General features: G+C 40.6%; 1 protein-coding gene across 3 annotated transcripts in view; it reads left to right on the top strand.

Moving 5' to 3' along the window:
• b4galt5 (UDP-Gal:betaGlcNAc beta 1,4- galactosyltransferase, polypeptide 5) overlaps nt 1–19,041 on the top strand; it is a 53,771-nt gene that overhangs the window by 19,930 nt on the left and 14,800 nt on the right. For 2 of the 3 annotated variants that reach the window (XR_009769889.1, XM_061698013.1), the window contains exons 2-8: nt 9,364–9,480; nt 9,584–9,697; nt 11,371–11,498; nt 12,100–12,216; nt 12,386–12,573; nt 12,664–12,786; nt 13,147–13,248. Coding sequence is in view for 2 of the 3 variants with exons in the window: in XM_061698013.1 (XP_061553997.1) it covers nt 9,364–9,480; nt 9,584–9,697; nt 11,371–11,498; nt 12,100–12,216; nt 12,386–12,573; nt 12,664–12,786; nt 13,147–13,248 (889 nt within the window). In the remaining variant the exon portion in view is untranslated. Of the gene's footprint in view, nt 1–9,363; nt 9,481–9,583; nt 9,698–11,370; nt 11,499–12,099; nt 12,217–12,385; nt 12,574–12,663; nt 12,787–13,146; nt 13,249–15,061; nt 18,937–19,041 lie in introns of those variants that run through there. The other variant, XM_061698019.1, reaches the window with a different exon arrangement.

Genomic DNA, 19,041 nt, shown 5'->3' on the forward strand with positions numbered 1-19,041 from the left:
GGCGACGGAAGGCTAGATCCTTTAGATAAATTAAAATTGTGTTAATGAATGAAGGTGACTGGCCAAGAGGAAATGGGAAGCGGAAAAAGAAGGGGAATGTGAGTATTTTGGAGGCTCTCAGGAAACAGGCCTGACGCCAGAGACTGTGATAAGTGCTGATGTCATTTCTGGACTTTCAAAACTGTCAAAGGGACATCTGCTCACAGTATCCGTATCTCTGTTGTTTTCTCTTCCATCGCCTGTATATATTACCCAGCCAACGTTTTTATGATTGCTGTGTCCTTTGAATATCTTTGCCCATCGGGCAGCTATGTTTTTTCCAGTCATTGTTTTTCCACCCACTCCTGTTATTTTGAGTGCGAGCAGCACACATTAATTGGAATTGCTCTCGTCATGTCCCCCCCCCCACGCTTTTCTTTGAAGTCCCAGATGCATGCACTCGGTCAAGTTTGATCAAGCTACAGGTACATCTCAATAACCTATGGTAGAAAAGTCCTTTTTTTTTTTTTTCAGTACTCATACAGAAATTCATGAAACACTCGGGGGGGGGAAATACTTTTCAGAGGGCAAATTCCTGCCTCATTTCTACATTAATAATCACTTCCATTGTTTCTTGACTGTTTGTTACATAATATTGTGAATTTTTTGTTTGTTTGCTATAAGCTATAATGATCCAAATTATATAAATGTTTTTAAAAAAATCATGAAATATTTCACTTCGAGTGTGTGTTAGTGCATCTCTATAATATGATAAGTTGAATTTTTTAGACAATTCTAATTTATTGAAATAAACCTGTATATCCACCTATAAATTCTGGGCGGTGATGATGCTTCTTTCCTGGTGATTTGTGGGTTGCTACGTGCTAGTTGCTAACTAGTGGAAACAGAGTTGTTAAAAAGGATAACTTTACAGCTCTGTACTTCCTGTTTGTGAGTGAATGTTTTAATCGGTAGTTTTGATGGCACTTAAACGCCCTGACATTTGATTAAACAGATATGGGCTAATTCTCATGGCTTGTTTTTGCAATCTGTCATAGCCATCCGTTCATTTTCCGGAGTGCTTGTTGTTGTGAGAGCTGGAGCCCATCCCAGCTGACTTTTGGCGAGAAGCAGGGTACATCCTGGAATGGTCGCCAGTCAATCACAGGGCACATTATCAAACATTTTCTCTTTTTTTTTTTTTTTTTTTTTTAACATTTTCCTGGACTAGTTTAAATTGTAAAATTAAGAGTTGGCTCTTATGCGCTTAGGTTAGCACTTGTTCGCGCCCAGGCCGGGCAGCAAGTGTATGAATCTGTTTATTACACTACGTTCTAACTAGCGGTGGGATGCTACTATATGAAATTAGCTAATGATGTTTACATTACTTTGTGTGACGAATTGTAGCTGTGACATTGTGTAAGACAATTCTGCTTTGCAGTAGACACGATTGGGCTTTCATTTTTTTTGTGTGTGAAATGATCCCCAACTTTGAACATTGTCTTTGTCGAACTCTTTCCATCTGGTTCAGCGCCATCGCACCAACTTATTTCTACCTGAGTCTAAGTAAAATTGTTGGTTTTTTTTGTATTTGAATTATTCCAGTTACTCAAATAATTGTTGCAGCCCTATCTGTCATCATGTCAGATTTTCATCAACGTTCCACCATTTTTTTAAACTTTTTTTTTTTTTTTTTTTTTTTTTTTTTTAAATATATCAACTTCTTTTAGCTGATGTAGCATACATTTATTTCCTTGTTGAAATAGGAACGGGTCTTGAATGTTGTTAGGGACAGCCACGGTGACGGGAGCGTGAGCCAATATTCAATAAATTGAGGCATTTATGCACAACAAATGTGTTTTCCAATCTGATAGTTGTTAATCCAAGATTTAAAGAGGTCAATAAGAAGTTAGGTTTAGATCAATTTTATGCCTTTGTTTTCTTTAGTACATGTAAACGTAATGACTGTGTGTGCCCATGTGCCTAGGTTTGCCAGGGGGCTCAGAGGAACTCTCATGATCCACTTATGACTGCCATGGGAATATTAATACTTCCTTTGTTATGTCAGATAAAGAAATAATTACTATTACTGGCTTTTGTTTGTGAATCTTGTGATTAATTCCATCAGTGGCGCCCTGTTCTCGACTCAACTCAAGTTTTCCTAACCATGGACAAACAAATTATTGTTTGCATGCATATAAGGCAAGGAAAGGAGTCATAGGGGTTGAACCATAAATCTCATTGCTAGCTTGACATCAACTTGTTGAGTGGAGAGGATAGCTCAGTGTAACACTGAAACCCTAAAATGTTTCCCCAGGTGTTACAAGTGGCCCTGATTACAACATTGGTAAATTCATCAATAAACGTATACCATTGTATAGATTCGTGTAAGCGCTGTATCCTGAAGTGTAAATCAATCAGTACAGTATTTTTTGATTCATTCAACCAAAATGAACAATCATTTTTAAGAGGCAGTTTTACACAAATCCCAAATTTTAAGAAAACACAGTAGGTTGTGGTAGAGTCAATATTAATTTGCCCTCCTGATTATTGAATGATATTTTTCTTTTGAGCTTTTAGCGTTATTTTTTTCCCCTCTGAACTGGGTGTATTAATTGTTTTTTTTGTTTTGTTTTTTACGCCTGAAGCAAATTTGACGCCTTAATACCATTTCATGCACGTCTCCCAAAGTGTGCGTAGAATGCCCCCTTGGGGGAAAGCATTATCTGCACAGTAAATGCTTACATAACCTTTAAGTTACTCGTGACAGTGGTAGTGGGCGGGGGTGGTGAGGTTGGTGCTTTTAAAATTTAAGAGGTGACAAAAGGCCAGAATGAAGGTAAAAGACAGCGAGTGGGATGGGCAAACAATTCTATTAAAAGGAAAGAATTTCCCCCTCATAGCGCACTGATTTGTGGAATTAATTAAAATCTTTTCCTATCAAGTAGAAGACAGAAGTCCTCATACCTGAATGGCATAAGTTACCATAGTAACATTAGGATCACATGCCATTCTGAACCTGCCATTTGAAAGAAATACATTTGTACATATTACAGTGGTGTGGAAAAGTATTAGTCGCCTTTTCAAAGTCTTATATTTTTGCATAGTTTACCCACTTAAATGTTTAAGATCAAAACATTTATTTATCAGACAACAATAGCCCAAGTAAATGTAAAATGCGATTTTAAAATGACTTTATTAAGGGGAAAAAAACTACAACGGACCCCCACGTACTCGTGGATCGGCACCCGTGAGTTCATCTCGTCGCATTTTTTTTTTTTGTTTTTGTTTTTCCATTTGTTTTCAATATTCTTCTTTTTTTCTTGGTTTTTCCTTTTTGGGGGGAACCAACTCGGAAAACACTTATTGTCGGTTTATCCCTTTTTTTCCACTGCAGTTAAAATAGGCATCAGTTATCTATGGATTTTTGGTATTTGTGATGCGGCCGTCCCTAGCCCCACTGTATTCAGAGCTACCTGACCCTGTGTGAGAAAGTAATGTCATGAGTTCACCGTTGCTAATCACATTTTTTGGTTTATTTTCACTGACCACAACCATAGTCTGATTACTTTGAGGCCTGTTCAATCAATAAATCACTTAACCATAACCTGTTCTGACAAAATTAGGTCAGCCAAAAGATCTCATCAAAAAGCTGCAACAAAATGACACGATCCATGCACATTCATGAACAGATGGGAAATTAAGTAATTAACATCTATTACTCTGGAAAGGGTTACAAAGTAATTTCTAAATCTTCAGGACTTTAGAACACCAAACCATGGTGAGAGCCATTATCCACAAATGGAGAAACCTAGGAACAGTGAGGAACCTTCCCAGGAGTGGCCGGCCTCCCAAAATTACCCCAACAGCAAAGTGACGACACATCCAGGAGGTCACAAAGGAAGCCAGGATAACTTCTAAAGAACTGCTGGCGTCGCTTCCCTCATTTAATCTCAGTGTTCATGACACAACAATAAAGAAGAGACTTGGGCAACTACAGCATCCATGGCAGCGTTCCAAGGTGAAAAGAACATCAAGGCCCCTCTTACTTTTGCAAAAAATGTAATGAAAAAAAAAAAACATCTGAATGATTGGAGAATATTCTATGGACTAACGAGACGAAAGTTCAACTTTTTGGTCTGGGCCTGCTTTGCTCCTTCAGGCCTTGGACAAGTTGCTGTGATTAACAGTACCATAAATTCTGCCCTTTACCAGAAAATCATGAAGAAGAATGTTCAGCCATCGGTTTGTGACCTCAAGCTGGAGCGCACTCTGGCTCGGCAGCAGTGCAACGATCCAAAACACACCAGAAAGTCTACTTAAGTCCAGACTTGAATCCGAGTGAAATGCTGTGGCATGACCTTAAAAGGGCCGTTCATGCCCGAAAACCCTCCAGTGTTGCTAAATTAAAACAATTCTGCAAGGAAGAGTGGGCCAAAATATCTCCACAGAGATGTGAAATACTCATTGCCAGTTCTGGAAAACGCTTGATTTCAGTTGTTGGTGCTGAGGGTGGCCCAACCAGTTAGTAGGTTTGGGGGGCGATTACTTTTTCATGAAGTATAGAATTTGTTTTTGTTTTTTGCCTTAATAAATAAAATCGTCATTTAAAAACTGCTTTGTATGTTTAGTTGGATTATCGTTGTCTAATATTTTTTTGATGGTCTTGAAGTGGGGAAACGATGTAAAAAAAACAATAATTTGAGAAGGCAGTCCAGACTTTTTCATAGCACTGTAAATTATGAGTATACACTGGTTGTACAGGCTGCAAAAGAATGTTTGAAAATGTGTGCATTTTTACATCGATCTACGTGTGTGCGCGGCCATGTGTGTGTGTATTTCGATCCACTCCAGCCTCAGGGTTTCTCAACATCACTTACAGAAGGTTAAAGGAGGCAATAACATGCTCGTCCCTTTAAGCATGATTAATAATGGTTCAGTTGTTCCCAATGGTGGCATATTTCACGTGTTAGTTTAAAAACAAGCTTTTACCAGAAATGCATAACCTTCAACATACCCTAGGCATCCTCTGGACGTCAATACATTCAAATTAGTATTGCAGTTAAATGTGAGGGCTTTTGTGCCAATGTCTTGCTTCATCAACTGTTTACTTTCTATTACGGTGTTGAAATGGGCTGTAGCCAATTAAGAGAGAGTGGTACCTCGCTGATGGCTGTCATTAATTTAGTTTTTACTCTGACATAACATGCATTCAGTATTCACTCAGGACATTGACGCTCGTTTTGCTCCACTTCCTGGGCATCTGTGGGCATCACTGATACGCAGTGGCAGTAAAAATGGCCCTTTTCTCAACGTGACAGCTTTAATCCCTGAAAGCTAGTGTGTATGTATCGGGAGAATGCTTGTGTCACTGCGTGTGTGCACGCAGGGAGGAAAACTGCCTTTCAGCTCTTATCAGTGAGCCAACAGAGTGGGGCCGATCACTGAACACTGCTGAGCTATCAGTATGGAGTTAATTGCCTTTCAGAGGCGAGGTGGAGGTGGGGTATTTTTTTTCCCCTGGTGTTTTGGCATTTTTTTATTTTGCTTGTTGCAGTGTAACTTGCCGTCACTCTGCCTTTAGTTGTTTCCGTAAGATAGCGGCTAATCATTTTAGATTATCTGATGAAACAATGGGTGCGTACAGATTTTACACACATTGGAAATGACATTACACAGAGCGAGAGAGAGAGAGAGAGAGAGATGAAGAGAGGGGATGAAGAAGGAAAGAGCAGATAGGTGGAGAGAGGAGGTTATGGGCAGTCAAGAGAATGAGCGAGAGGTAGGCGGGACATGGCAAGTGGACTGCATGTTCTGTCCGAGCTATAGCATACAAGGTCGTTCAAGGTCTGCTTTCATGCTTGATAGGATACTCTTTATTTTATTTTATGAGCGGTGAGGACGGAAGTGTGGATTGCTTTCTAATCTGGTGTAATCAACCAACGTGTAGCAGAGCAGAGCCGCGGGTTTCGTGATTAATCAGTTCGAAGAGGCTCCTGCAAACCAAATCGTACCAAAAAAAATACAATTTTTATTGAGAATAACTATAGTTTAGCATAAATAAAACAATGTGAAATAAATGTAAATGTTAAATGAAATGGAAAAATTTACATTTAACAGCGCCTTTACCTTGATTGGCGAGGATGAGAAAGGGAAACAAGTTTTTCATTCATCCACACCAACATCATCACATTTACCACATTTGCAAAATCAGGATCCTTGATTTATTTTTTTCTCCGCCAGGATGAAACTGTTGATATTGTACGGAAATGACGGCATACAAAAACTGAGGTTCCATTGTATATGCTTTGACCATGTCACTTCAATGACATGTCAGCAATCTCTGTGCAGAACACGCATGTGCATCCCTTTATGTCTGGCACAAGTGGCCTTGTGTTGTAGGCTGCTGCAGTTGCTTCCTCTAAACGCCGGCAGATCTCCTGTGTCTAAATTGAATTTGTCACTGTTTGTAGCCTCCAGTGTCTTGCACTTACCATTCCTTCGTTCCATGGAGTTGCATTCCTGCTGCTTTCCTGTATACTGTAGATCAAATGTTGACATTATCTGTCACCTGTATGAGTATTTCCCAGAAGCTCAACCCCTTGAAACAATATACATTGCCCGTCTTTTTTTTGAAGAGGGGAGCCAACAATGTTTCAATAAAAACATAACAATGACCAGCTCTTTTTTGCTTTGCTTACAGTGCGCTGGAGTGATGCAGTATAACACTATAGTCACAAGGAAAGGACATTGTGTTGTTTATGATTTTGTGGGATTTTTTTGGTTATTAATCACAACTTTAAACATCCGAAAGATTCTCCAATCTCTTGAAAGCAACCCTATACGTTGATCGGCTGTGAGTAGAGTGACCTCACCTCAATAAGTTAGCACGTCATTGCATCTGCACCCTGGACTGGTTGCCAGCCAATTGCAATAGTCTGGTTGTTCCTCAGCCTGGTGTTCCTTTTTCTAAAAAAACAAAAAAAAAATATTATTTAATTTAATATTTGAACTGAACACTCACACTGTTATATCTGCAGTCGTGGGGGAAATTTCTTTTTTACCCTGTATATTACATGAAAAAAATGCAGCTTTTGTCCTATTTGACATGCTTAAGCTTAAGCTGTTCCCAGTAATTTTGGTTATTATCAAGAAAATCAAGGAAAAATGCTAAATATCAGCTCCCATCCATTTTATTCGCGTATCCGGAATCGGATCACAAGGCAGCAGCAGCCCAGACTTCCCTATCCCGAGAAACTTCCGAGTTCTTCCAGCATGTCCTGGGTCGTCCCCGGGACCTCCTCCTGGAGGGACCTGGGAGCCATCCAGGGGGCATCCTAACCAAATGCCCTAGGCACCTTATCATCATCATTATTATATTTGTCCAAACAAATGTTCCTTTAGTTGTACCAAGTGTTGAAAATGAGTAAAGAAACTGAAGAAACAAGGGTGGTCTAATAATCTTTTTCCCCATGACTGTATATCTGTATTCATCATTTTTAACCTTAAGAACATGTTTTCAAGAGCCCATGCCTGGTATTCACATGTATGTAGTGGCAAGTGTATGCTATCTCCATATGTTTGGCAGGCATGGGAAGGACACGCCAGAGGGGCTGGGTCACACGCCAGAAGTCTCGGAGCAATTTTCCATCATATGGCTCCACAGAGGGTCATCAGCTCGAGAGATTGTGTTCGTGTGTGTGTGTGTGTGTGTGTGTGTGTGTGTGTGTGTATGTGTGTGCGCGTGTGTACATGTGAGAGAGAGCACCACCGACGGCGTCAGACATTTTAACTGTGATGCTCAAGGAGGTATTTTCAGGAAGTATACGTTGGTTGGGCTGAGTTTGTCATGAGTGACATATTAGTCACGTTCTTTGGTTCCCTTTATAATGCTAACTTTCGGTGCGTTCCAATTATTCCGTAGTTGTATTTGTGAGTTACTGTACAAAGGTAAAATGATAAATTTGTTCAAGTCACTGTACGACCACGGGTGTCTAGTCCTGCAAGCCCGGCACTTTGTGCTGAACAAGATGAATGTGATGGAAACTGTAATACAATTACCGATGACAAATCACATCCAGTGGATTTGTAGCTCAGAGGTATTACTCACACGCGCATGCACAAACACATGGACGTGCATTCATCGAGGGGTGTGCATCATGTTGGGATTGCTTGGTCTGGATTAGTGGTAGAGGGATTGTGCTGAGTTGCAGGTTCACAGAGGAAGCAATTCAACTGTAGCAGCACATTTTCCTAGCAGGTTGCTCCTATTTAAAGAACAAATGTAGACATCAAAATATTATTCAAGGAGCTGTGGACAAAAGGTCTTGTCCCCCATCGTCACTTTTTCCGTGGGATCCTGTTGAGCTGATTATTGAGATTCAGAAAACCAGAGACAAAAAAAATAAAAAATAAAAAAGAAGTGATCACTTTGCTGTGCCTTTTGACTTGAACGATTTTCCACGATTATTTTCACTGACAGTCAAGTGACGTTCCAGTAACATGAACATAATCATTGTTGTTACTTCAAAACAATATGATGAACCTGTAAAAGGGTCAAGGGAGGTGTCCTTTAACTCCCCTCTTTGTAAAGGATTCACTGCTTGTGAATTCACCTCCCTTGTTCACATTCACATTCGCCTTTTCAGCCACTTCCCTGACCTCATTGTTCCGGTATTCGCTTAACTATCGAAAATATGTGTTCTTTGCTAACACTTGCCCAATCAGTCTGTCAGTGTGTCTGCGTGAATACAATATTGTCATAAACGTATGATAAATGATCCCTATCTAGCATTCCATGAACTGCTACAACTTCAACATCTGATGTACCTTTATCCTGCTAGTTCTTGTTTTTCCCCCAAAACAACTCCTCATCTGTGAATCGCGGTCAGTTGATGAATTTGTGTCGCCTAACAAGGGCGCACATTGCGATTACCTTCCATTATGGAGAGGAACCAATCACTCAATTTAAGTTCATCATTTTGTTCTGGTTAGGGTTGTTTCCTCCATCTCGTGCCCCCCTGCCCGCTTCATCACTCATTAACATTCCAGTTGTTGACTTCTTTGGTATGAAAGCCTGGATGTGTTGTCAGGAAATTCTCCCCCCCCCAGTGAGTCACCAAGGCAGAAAACCATTTCAGGGGCAGTTTTCGATCGGCTGGAGGGCGGATATTACACTAGCCTTTTTATTCTCTAGGTTCATGGTAATGTTGGTGCTGCTCTGTTTAACACAGAGTAAGAATGTGAGGAATGAAATGTCACCAAGCTGTCAGACCTAAGCGTTGATGGACTATTGAGTGCTTTTACATCTTCTTTGAATCTGCTAGGACAAAACACTTGAACTGGGACCAGAACCTTAAAGTCCCTCTCCGTCTCTTTTCACAGTGAATGAGTATGTGTTCATGGTCCAAGCCCGAGGGATCCAGATCAGAGAAAATGTGAAGAATATCGGTGCTCAGGTCCTGGAGCAGGTGGTGAGAGGTGCCTACAGCAATGGCACAGGTAAAACACGAAATCTTGCTACACTGAGGCCCATCAGGAGTGGGTGGCTCATGCACAAATAATAGTTTACAAGATATGAACTGATATGAGTGCCTGTTTCCAGATTACTCTTATGACTTCAACATGAGCGAAAGTGATTCTCCTCCCACTGCATACCTTCCTGAGGGCTTCACGTACCTCCCTTCACAAGTTTGCCCTGACAAGCTACCCTCCATGAGTAAGTTTTTTTTTTTTCTTTTTTTCTTTTTTTTTTTTCTTCTTCCTTCAAACATTTGTTGTCCAAATTCTCTTGTGTTGCCACGTATAATATGCCCAAGTCCTGCTTTCATCCATAAACATATTTTTAATACTATGTGGTGTTAGTTGGGTTGTGAATTTGTTACGAGAGTAGGGATGGGAAACGAAAAGAATTAAGCGATTCCAATTCTATCATCGATACTGCTTATCGAGTCGCTTATCGATTCTCATTTGTTGAGGGAATGAAATATACAAATGATATATTATTGATGTCATTATCATTATATGTCATAAGCTATGATAATACAAAAGATGTTTCTGCTTAGTGCTGTGCAAAAAGGACAAAATGTTATATTCTAAGAAAGGTAATTTAATATCCCAATAACAAAATATTTTTCCAATATGTAGTTTACCTTGAAATGAATGATCTTTTTTGATTCGTAAAACACATTTAGTATTAAAAAAAAGAATAAATGGATATAAGATGAATAAAATACAAGAAAACAGCTTGTCAGTGGAAAAATACCATTCCAAAAAATCTAATAGTACAACACATTTTCAAGGAATGTACATTGTTGTTGTGAACATAATAATATATAAAGTTGTTTACATAAAAGCTCCTCGATCAGTGCCATTAACGAGTATTTGCGGGTGATGTAGTAGTGTTGCCAAAGTTACATTAACCATTTATTGTTCATACAATGTTAGCTTAATATCTGAGGTGTAGGGCTGAAATGACTCTTGTCACACAAAAACGTATGAGATCATTCTACTTTGGAGCACATATTCAAGGGTGTTGGTCAGCCACTATCCCTCTGGTTGAGAGGAGTCGTCTAACCAGCAGGTTACGAGCCCGGGCTGCTAACCCACCAGCTGACACTACTGAGGTTGGACTAACGTAGCTTTTGCACAGCGTGAGCTGGCATCCATTACACATGGACAGTGAACAGACTCCGTTTATTGCCCTCACAAATGACCAACGTAACTCACACTTTTTAGCACGTCATCCCCGCTCCCAACTCTCCAGTCATGGCTAATTAAGTCGCGCTCAATCCAACGGTTACACTAGTGTATCAGTTGGATTAAGAATGGCTGGACTGGTCATGAGGCACAAACTTAATAGAAAAGCGACTTTTGTTGTGTTCCCGTCTCAAAGGTGACATTAGGGTCGCAACAGGGCTAACACAATACCCCACACATCAAAATAACGTCATAAACAATAGAGGGTTATATCGTACAGACTGACTACATAAAAAGATCAGATTTAACCCCAAAAAATCCGAATTTGGTATTATACTTTGCAGTGTAAACGTAACCAGTCTTTCAAAAGAAAAGACAAAAAAAAAACTGGTACACAGGTATTATGTTCTCCTATTGGTTTGAGGTTGTGGCATTTTAATTTCAGCTTTGAGTGATTATTTATACAAATGTTGAGTCATTGCACAGAATACATTAATGTGCCTAATTATGGTCCTGATTGCTCAACTGTTAAAGCGTTTCACTCGCATTGCTCTTTTTCCACTCCTACGTGCTCGTTCTCCACCCACGTTTTGTAATCATTAACACAGATTGCTTTTTGTCATTTTCTTCCCACTGTTTTATATTACACAAACCGTGTTTTTGTTGTTGTTGTTATTTTTCCTGCAAACACAGAGGGTAGGTTGGAGGTGAATATGAGTGAAGTGTCACTGGAGGATGTGGAGAGATCACTGCTGCAGGAAGAGTCTACTCTAGCCCCAGGAGGCCACTGGAAGCCCAAAGACTGTTTACCTCGCTGGAAGGTAATGCATGCATTAAATAGTCGGCCCCTGATGAGCACACTCTTGATTTTGTCAGTATGATATTGGAAATCTGAACTCTAGAAATGCTAGAAAAGGGGATGCCTGTGAATATTCTCAGTAATCCAATCCAGGTTATTGTATTCTCAGGGCATTGAATCGATGGCAACTGGACTGTTCTGGTTCTCTAAGAAGATTTTTTTTCATTGATGAACCCAACAGTCATGCATGCCAACTGTCTGTCTCATGCATTCATTTGCCCCGAGAGTCTGCGCTGACAAACAAATCTTTATATTCGCTTTCCTATAGACCACGCTTCCCCATCGCAACTAACAATAGTCTCTCTGCGTATGCTTTGTTGTTCCTTTGACTTTTGTGCGCTTTACAATCACTTTCAAAGGCAGCTCAAAATACGGTTTTGAATAGCTGCAACTCGGGTGTAAAAACAACAACACACCTTTCAACTGACATTGAGTGCCCCGCTTCACCCGACTGAATGTCACGTCATTGCACAAATGAGATTTCAACTTTTGTTTTCTTTCCTCTATTCCAAGTGCACATGCCTGTCAGATCATGTCTCTTTTACTACCTTTTGTCGCCTTAGGTGGCAATCTTAGTCCCGTTCAGGAACCGACACGAGCACTTGCCCATCCTCCTGAGACATCTGGTGCCAGTGCTACAGAAACAGCGGCTCCAGTTTGGCATTTATGTCATAGAGCAGGTATTCACACTATTAGCTATTGCCAGTTTCACCTTTGTAACCAGCAAGCATTGAAAGTGACCCCCCCCCACCACCACACACACACACACACACACACACATATACACACACACAATAATTGGACACATATGTTTCTTCATCACTTAAATATATCAAATCTCCTGTCCAGGCCGGCACGGAGCCATTTAACCGAGCCATGTTGTTTAACGTGGGCTACAAGGAGGCCATCAGGGATCTGGACTGGGACTGCCTGGTCTTCCATGATGTAGACCACCTCATGGAGAACGACAGGAACTACTACGGCTGCACGGACATGCCCAGACACTTTGCGGTCAAGCTTGACAAGTACTCGTACATGTGAGTCCTGCTACTGCCTCAATGTGGGTCTGTAGTAAGTATAGTTCATGCCTAATATTCATTTAATATACGTCTAATTATTCCTCCCAGGCTTCCGTATAATGAGTTCTTTGGCGGTGTCAGCGGCCTAAGAGTGGGACAATTCAATAAGATTAATGGATTTCCTAATGCGTTCTGGGGCTGGGGAGGAGAGGACGATGACCTTTGGAACAGGTGAGAATACAGACACAAACACGTACATACTCAGATTTTGTCCTATCAAACAGCACAACTGCGGGCAAGCTGTCAATATGACATGAAGTATGTCCAAGAGATTGCTCCCATTCACTTTATGTCACACAGCTTTATCTTTCCACCTGCTTTGATCGCATGAAGCTGTGCAGTGTGCACATGCGGCACTTGGTATACACACATACTCTTTTATTACCGATTTAATAGAGTACTGTACTTGTATGTTCATATCATGTTCCAGGCCGAGCGAGTAGCCTGCCAGGCTATGAACATACGGCATTTAGTGTCACCAACGGAACAGACTAGACTTCATGCACCAATGAGCACAAAATCTGTTTGTAGGGTGCTGTACGCCAATTACACCGTAAGCAGACCACAGGGAGAGCTGGGGCGCTACATGTCCATTGCACACCACCATCGCGGAGAAGTCCAGTTCCTGGGCAGGTCAGTGCCACTGCATGCAAAACTCAAGTCACACGTGGACTTGCACTCTCTGCGATTGGAATGAAGCTTAGACTCATGTGAGCCGGTCACATGAAAAGCCCCAGCCGTGACTTTAAGGGAATTCAAACTTGTTTAAAGACTTTGCATGTGACATCCTTGAAAACCGCTCAGGGACAGTCCTCAGGTTGCATTCATTGCATAAAATTCTGTGTCAATGTCATTTTATTCATCAATTTACGCTTTTAACACTACAAATGCAGTGGTACCTTGAGATACAAGTTGAAGTAAAGCCTATTTTTTTAAACACTTATAGTAATATCATAATTAGGGTGGGCATCGTTTGAATTTGAGCGATTCCGATTCTTTTGGGGGGCTGAGTCAAAAAAGGATTGAATGGTTTAAATAAAGGGTGTCCAAAATAATTAACATCCTTTTTCTTTGCTTGCCTGCAGCATAAACTAAAATGAACATTTGACTCAGGTGTTCTTTATAACCAGTATCAATATAAAACCCAGGAACTAAAATGCAATGTGTGTGGAACTAACCCAATTGACCTAATATTCATTAATTATTGTTTCGGCTAAAAGTTAAATATAGCATTGTTAAAATAGTTATTTGCGACTGTTTTATCGCGTCAAATGGTTCATATGTGCAGATTTCAACTTGACTTCCTGCTTTAAGCATGTAACCTTTTATTTTGAAGGGTAGACACCAAAATTCGGCATTTTAGCACGAAAAATTGCTTGAAACGCCACCGGTAAAAACGAAAGTAAAACGAGACTCAAGGAAAAGAGTAATGAATTGAACCAAATGCTCTATAAAATGTTTATTCTTTTACCTACCCACAGATTAGACACAAGGTTAGTGTTTGTGATACTGTGAGACAACGTTTTTGTGAATTTTGTCCCAATTCATTGTGAGGTAAAATTGCTAGTTTTGACCTTTGAGGCTCGGAGCGGGACTACACATCGTGAAAGTCTCCTATGAACAATGTAATCTTAATCCAAGTGTCGCACTGAGGTGACTGGTCATAGTTAAGGCACACTTTTGTTCGCCGCTGCCGTTGAGCACAAGCACGTCTTCGTGTGCGTTCTTCTTCATTGGTTTTCGCCACTTTCTTCTTCAGGTTCGGCAGACTGGAGGCATCAAAACTGGGAACCGAAATGTTTTCATTTGAACGATTCCGGGAGCACCGGAATATTAGTCCCGGTTCCAGTCGGTTCTCCATTCTCGATGCCAGTCCGTAATCATCATTAAATAGAATGTAAAGAATTACACAGTTTGTGCATCATGACTAATTCATTGCAGCTCCTTCTGGTGTGTGCGACTTGGCCACCAGGGAGCAGTATAATAGTAATACAGAAAAAAATAGAAGAAGAGTTTCAAAGCTGCTGTGAGTGATTCGGTAAACCGCACTAATATTGGTCGCTTTTTTGCGGAGGATAAAGAACATTTGCCTGTGAGTGTTGTTATTGTCTGTCTACCTGTGTTGATGCAGAGGTTTGTGTTGCTGTTTGTTAGCCTCTCTATGGCAGTTTGTTAGTATTAAGCTAAGCAGACTTTAGTAAGCTAAGTTTGTCCACTTTCTACCAAACTACTTGTTGTGAAGTGAGTTGACTTCGCTGCCACAGTACAGTGCTTATCTGTAACATTTTTGCTTGCAAGTCAAAACAAAAGAATCGTCCAAACGACAGTTCGTATCTCGAAGATCTCGTAAGCCAGGTCGCTCGTATCTCAAGGCACCACTCTCATAGTTGAACAGAGATCTATGGCAAAACAACAAAGCTAATGAATTGTCTGATTGCCCTCACAGGTATAGTCTTCTCCGCCACTCAAAGGAGAGGCAGAAAGTGGATGGTCTGAACAACTTAAACTACTCCCCCCTAGTGTCCACAAGGCCTCTCTACACCAACGTCACGGTCAGCTTGAGCAGAAATCTTGCACCTGTAGCCGACTACTGATGTAGGCATAGCTGGACTGAGAACCACCTGGGAATCAAAAGTCCTCTGGGACATCAGCCATATCTCACCAGTTGCGGCACTGCTGAAAAGCTTTTTATTTTATTTGTGCTTTATTTCTTTTGTGGGTATGCAAAAAGAAAAAAAGAAAAAAAAGGAGACTCAAAATATGCGTGTTGGCTAAATCATACAAGAAAATAGGGATAAATGCTGCACTTGTTTGTGCCACAGTCCACCACTCCACTCATCTGGGATTATCTAGTCTTCAGTGTCCACATGCCTTTTGCACCATTTTGGCCTTCAGCACCCATCAAGTCATTAATTTCCTTCATTGAGTCTGCGATTAACTCATCCCTGCACTTCAGTTTACATTAGTTCTATAAAATAGGCCGTGAGACACGCCAGTCTTGCACGCGCGCAGCAGTTTGACTTAAAAGGTGATGATGTGGTCTCTTATTTTGCTTTTGCACTTCTTACAGGAATGCAGTAGTCCTGTGAAAACATTTGCATGTACACACACACACGCACACAACTTTTACCGCATAGAAGCTTGCAGCTGGTTCTGCAAAAGGTATGCCAAAATCTACAAATGAAAAGAACTATGAAGGGTGTTTTCAATCATCTATATGTGAGCTAGTTTATGCTAAATTTAGAGTTTATCAATACCGTGCTAATTTCTTACATCTGTATTTTACCCTGTGAACATCCCATTTGAAGACTGGGATATTTTCTGTTTGCGTTGTTGCTTTGGTTGCACGTGGCTGCCAGCGAGCGGCTACGGGTGGGAGAGAGTGTTGCTCATCATGTTAGCAATAAGCTGTTATATCACAGAGACGACTTTAGGACCCGCCTGCCTCACGATACAGATGCAATAGCACAGGTGCTAGCATATGCTCGCATTGGACTACAGAGAGGGAACGAGTGCGTATGTAAATGTTGCGTTCGACGCACCTTTGCCTGAGTCAACATGCCACCCAAACGAAGAACAATGTCTTCTCAGAACCTCTGCATGGCCGCGTGCCTGTCTGAGTATGTTAGCGAGGGAGAGCCTATGCAAACGGCTTGTATGGATCATGTTGTCGTGTCATCAGAGTCAGAGTGGCAGGATTGACTTCAGACCCCACTTTGTTTGCGGTGTGTAATCACAGACCCTTTTCTTTTTTTTTTTTTTTTAAATGCGATCGCCTCTGTTTTCACACGAGTGAACTGGAGGTAGAGATACTTGATTGCTGTCGCTATCCAGATGGTGTTTACAGAAGCTTTAGATTTGTTATTTGTCAGATTGCATAGTGTTTGAAAATGTGAGCCCCTCCAAACCCGCCTGCTGTAAATCTCTTTAACAATATATAGTTGCCTGCCTTTAGTGATATTATTTTAAAGCTAAAATCTCTTTCTCGCTGACCATAATATTTAGGCATCAGCTTCTATACCATCGATTGTCAACCCTGTCAGGTTGTTTTGTCGAGTGGCGTGCAGTCCAACATTGTGCTTTAAAACACTAGCTGATGCTCTGCAAGCACACAGCAGTCAAATAATCGCCCTTCTTTGATTTGTGTGCGCTTTACATTTACCATCTCAACCGAAATATTGGGTCCTTGAATACAAAATATATATAATACAGACATCCTGTTCACTGTCTGTCCTCTAGTCACAAAGCTACTCCATTTCACATAAATCGCCTTGTATGCTTTTCAGATGTATGTGTTTCTTTTGTGAGGGGGAGGGGGGTGAATTACTTTTGTTCCCACAATGAGGCTGGACCTCTTTTTATTTATTTGATCTCATATGGATTATTTTCTATAATTGTTTCAGTTTTTGTTTTTCTAATTTCTAATAATGACGTGACGTTATGACAGGCTGTGTTAGATGCACTGAATCGCGTAGTCGTGTGTGTATTTGTGTGGGGTTGTGAGGTTCGGATCCTGTGTTCAAACCTGGGAGCTGCTTTATTTCATGCAGATGCGAGGTCTGATGAAATAGACCGGGACCCGTTTAAGATGGTGTGCGTTAATCTGCTCAGCAGACACGTCTGAGGACGCCATTTTGTGTGACAACCGCAGGAAGAGCAAGAAAGCAAATTAAGTGTTAGCTGTCCATGTCTTTCAGTGAGCACCTCCATTTAAACAAAGTAATATAATCAGTGGCGCTGACCTATTTGAAAGCTTCTTCCTCACAAGTGTCCGTTGTGCTTATTCCAACTAATTCCAAGCACTCGTGGCAACCAGTACCAACAGTATAATCATCCGTATCCAACTGTCTCACATCAACAAATCTACCCACATCTACAAGTGTATGGGGGGGGGCTATTTGGCAGTAGAATGGAACCTCAGGTTTATTTGATAAATCCACAAAGTCTGACTAAAATCGAATTATACAAAAACCAAAGCAATATTTACCATAGGAAATAATGTAAATCCAATTAATTCATTCCAGCCATCCAAAAGTATTTACAACCAAAAAAAATATGGATTAACTACAGCATTATGTACAAAAACTGTTAAATACATATAAATAACTAATGAAGTGGATAAATGGACATTTAACATCACTTTTACCTTTAGTGAAGATGCTTGATGGCGTAAACCGCAAGGAGGGGAGTTTCTGGCCTTCTTTAGCAAATGGCTGGCACTCAGAAATTAATCTTGTGCTGTGGAAAAAAGGGTTCAACAGACGTCATTGCGTAGTCCACAATGCAAGCTTTTATTAACAAGTCTCCCGGTCTGCTTGGCAACACTCAGCGTAACATCCTGTCAAAAATATGGCATTCAAAATAAAAGCACAACCGTATAATAACAGTTACGTCACACTTTATTTGACCCTGTGGTGGCTTATTTAGCAGTCACACTCAAACTATTTTGTGCTTATTGAGTGTGGCGGTTAAGAAAATGCGGTAAAACTGTTATTATACTCCTCGCTTTTATTTTGAAGGTCTGACTTACGACAGCACAGATGTTCCCTGATTGTTGCAGAGCAAACCGGGAGGGTTGTTAAAATAAGCTTGCATTATGGAATACAATACACCTTGGCCTCCGTTGAACGCGTCACATACAACTTACAAAATCAGAAGAACCTGCATCAATTCCAGGAACTAAATGGCCAAAGTCAAAGCACGTCTTAACCCAGCGCTAAAGAAGTGCTCAGTGGCAGTCATGGATAGTCCCAGCATTTGTGTAAAACATCAAAGCTTCTCCATGCGTGTTTGAGTGAAATGGCAAAACCCTTCAGAGGTGCAACTGCACTATTTCTAGAGTTGCGGTTTTCGTAGTTTTCTTTTCCTGCACTGATAATGATTTATAGGAGCCTGGTAGTTCGCAAACTCAGCAGGTTCTTTTTTTTTTCCTCGACACTTACATGATACATTGTATATCTTTTACTTTATCATTGCTTGAAATTAAAAGCTCAATGGACATGTAGAAAGAGCCAAATGGTTGTTAGGAGCATTCACATGAAGATTTGACACTGATATTGCTCGCTATAGGAAGAGACCCGATTGGTCATATAGTCAGTATTGGGCTTTATCTTCCACAATGTAGAACAAGCAGCTTCATCCGCCTGCTGATGATATAAACATGTTTGGGGTTTTTTTTCCCCCATGACAGCTAGACTGGCTTTTAAACTCTAAATCAGTCTGAACTCTCATGCTTTTGTCCAAAGCAGGAAATTGATTGTTTTCAGTTGGCGATAGGAGCATGCTGGCCAGTCATGTACCTCTTTTATATATATATATATATATATATATATTGGCGAGAGGAGCATGCTGGCCAGTCATGTACCTCTTTTATATATATATATATATATATATATATATATATATATATATATATATATTTACATA

This window comes from Phycodurus eques, chromosome 1, assembly GCF_024500275.1.
Source record: "Phycodurus eques isolate BA_2022a chromosome 1, UOR_Pequ_1.1, whole genome shotgun sequence".
Taxonomy (NCBI): domain Eukaryota; kingdom Metazoa; phylum Chordata; class Actinopteri; order Syngnathiformes; family Syngnathidae; genus Phycodurus; species Phycodurus eques.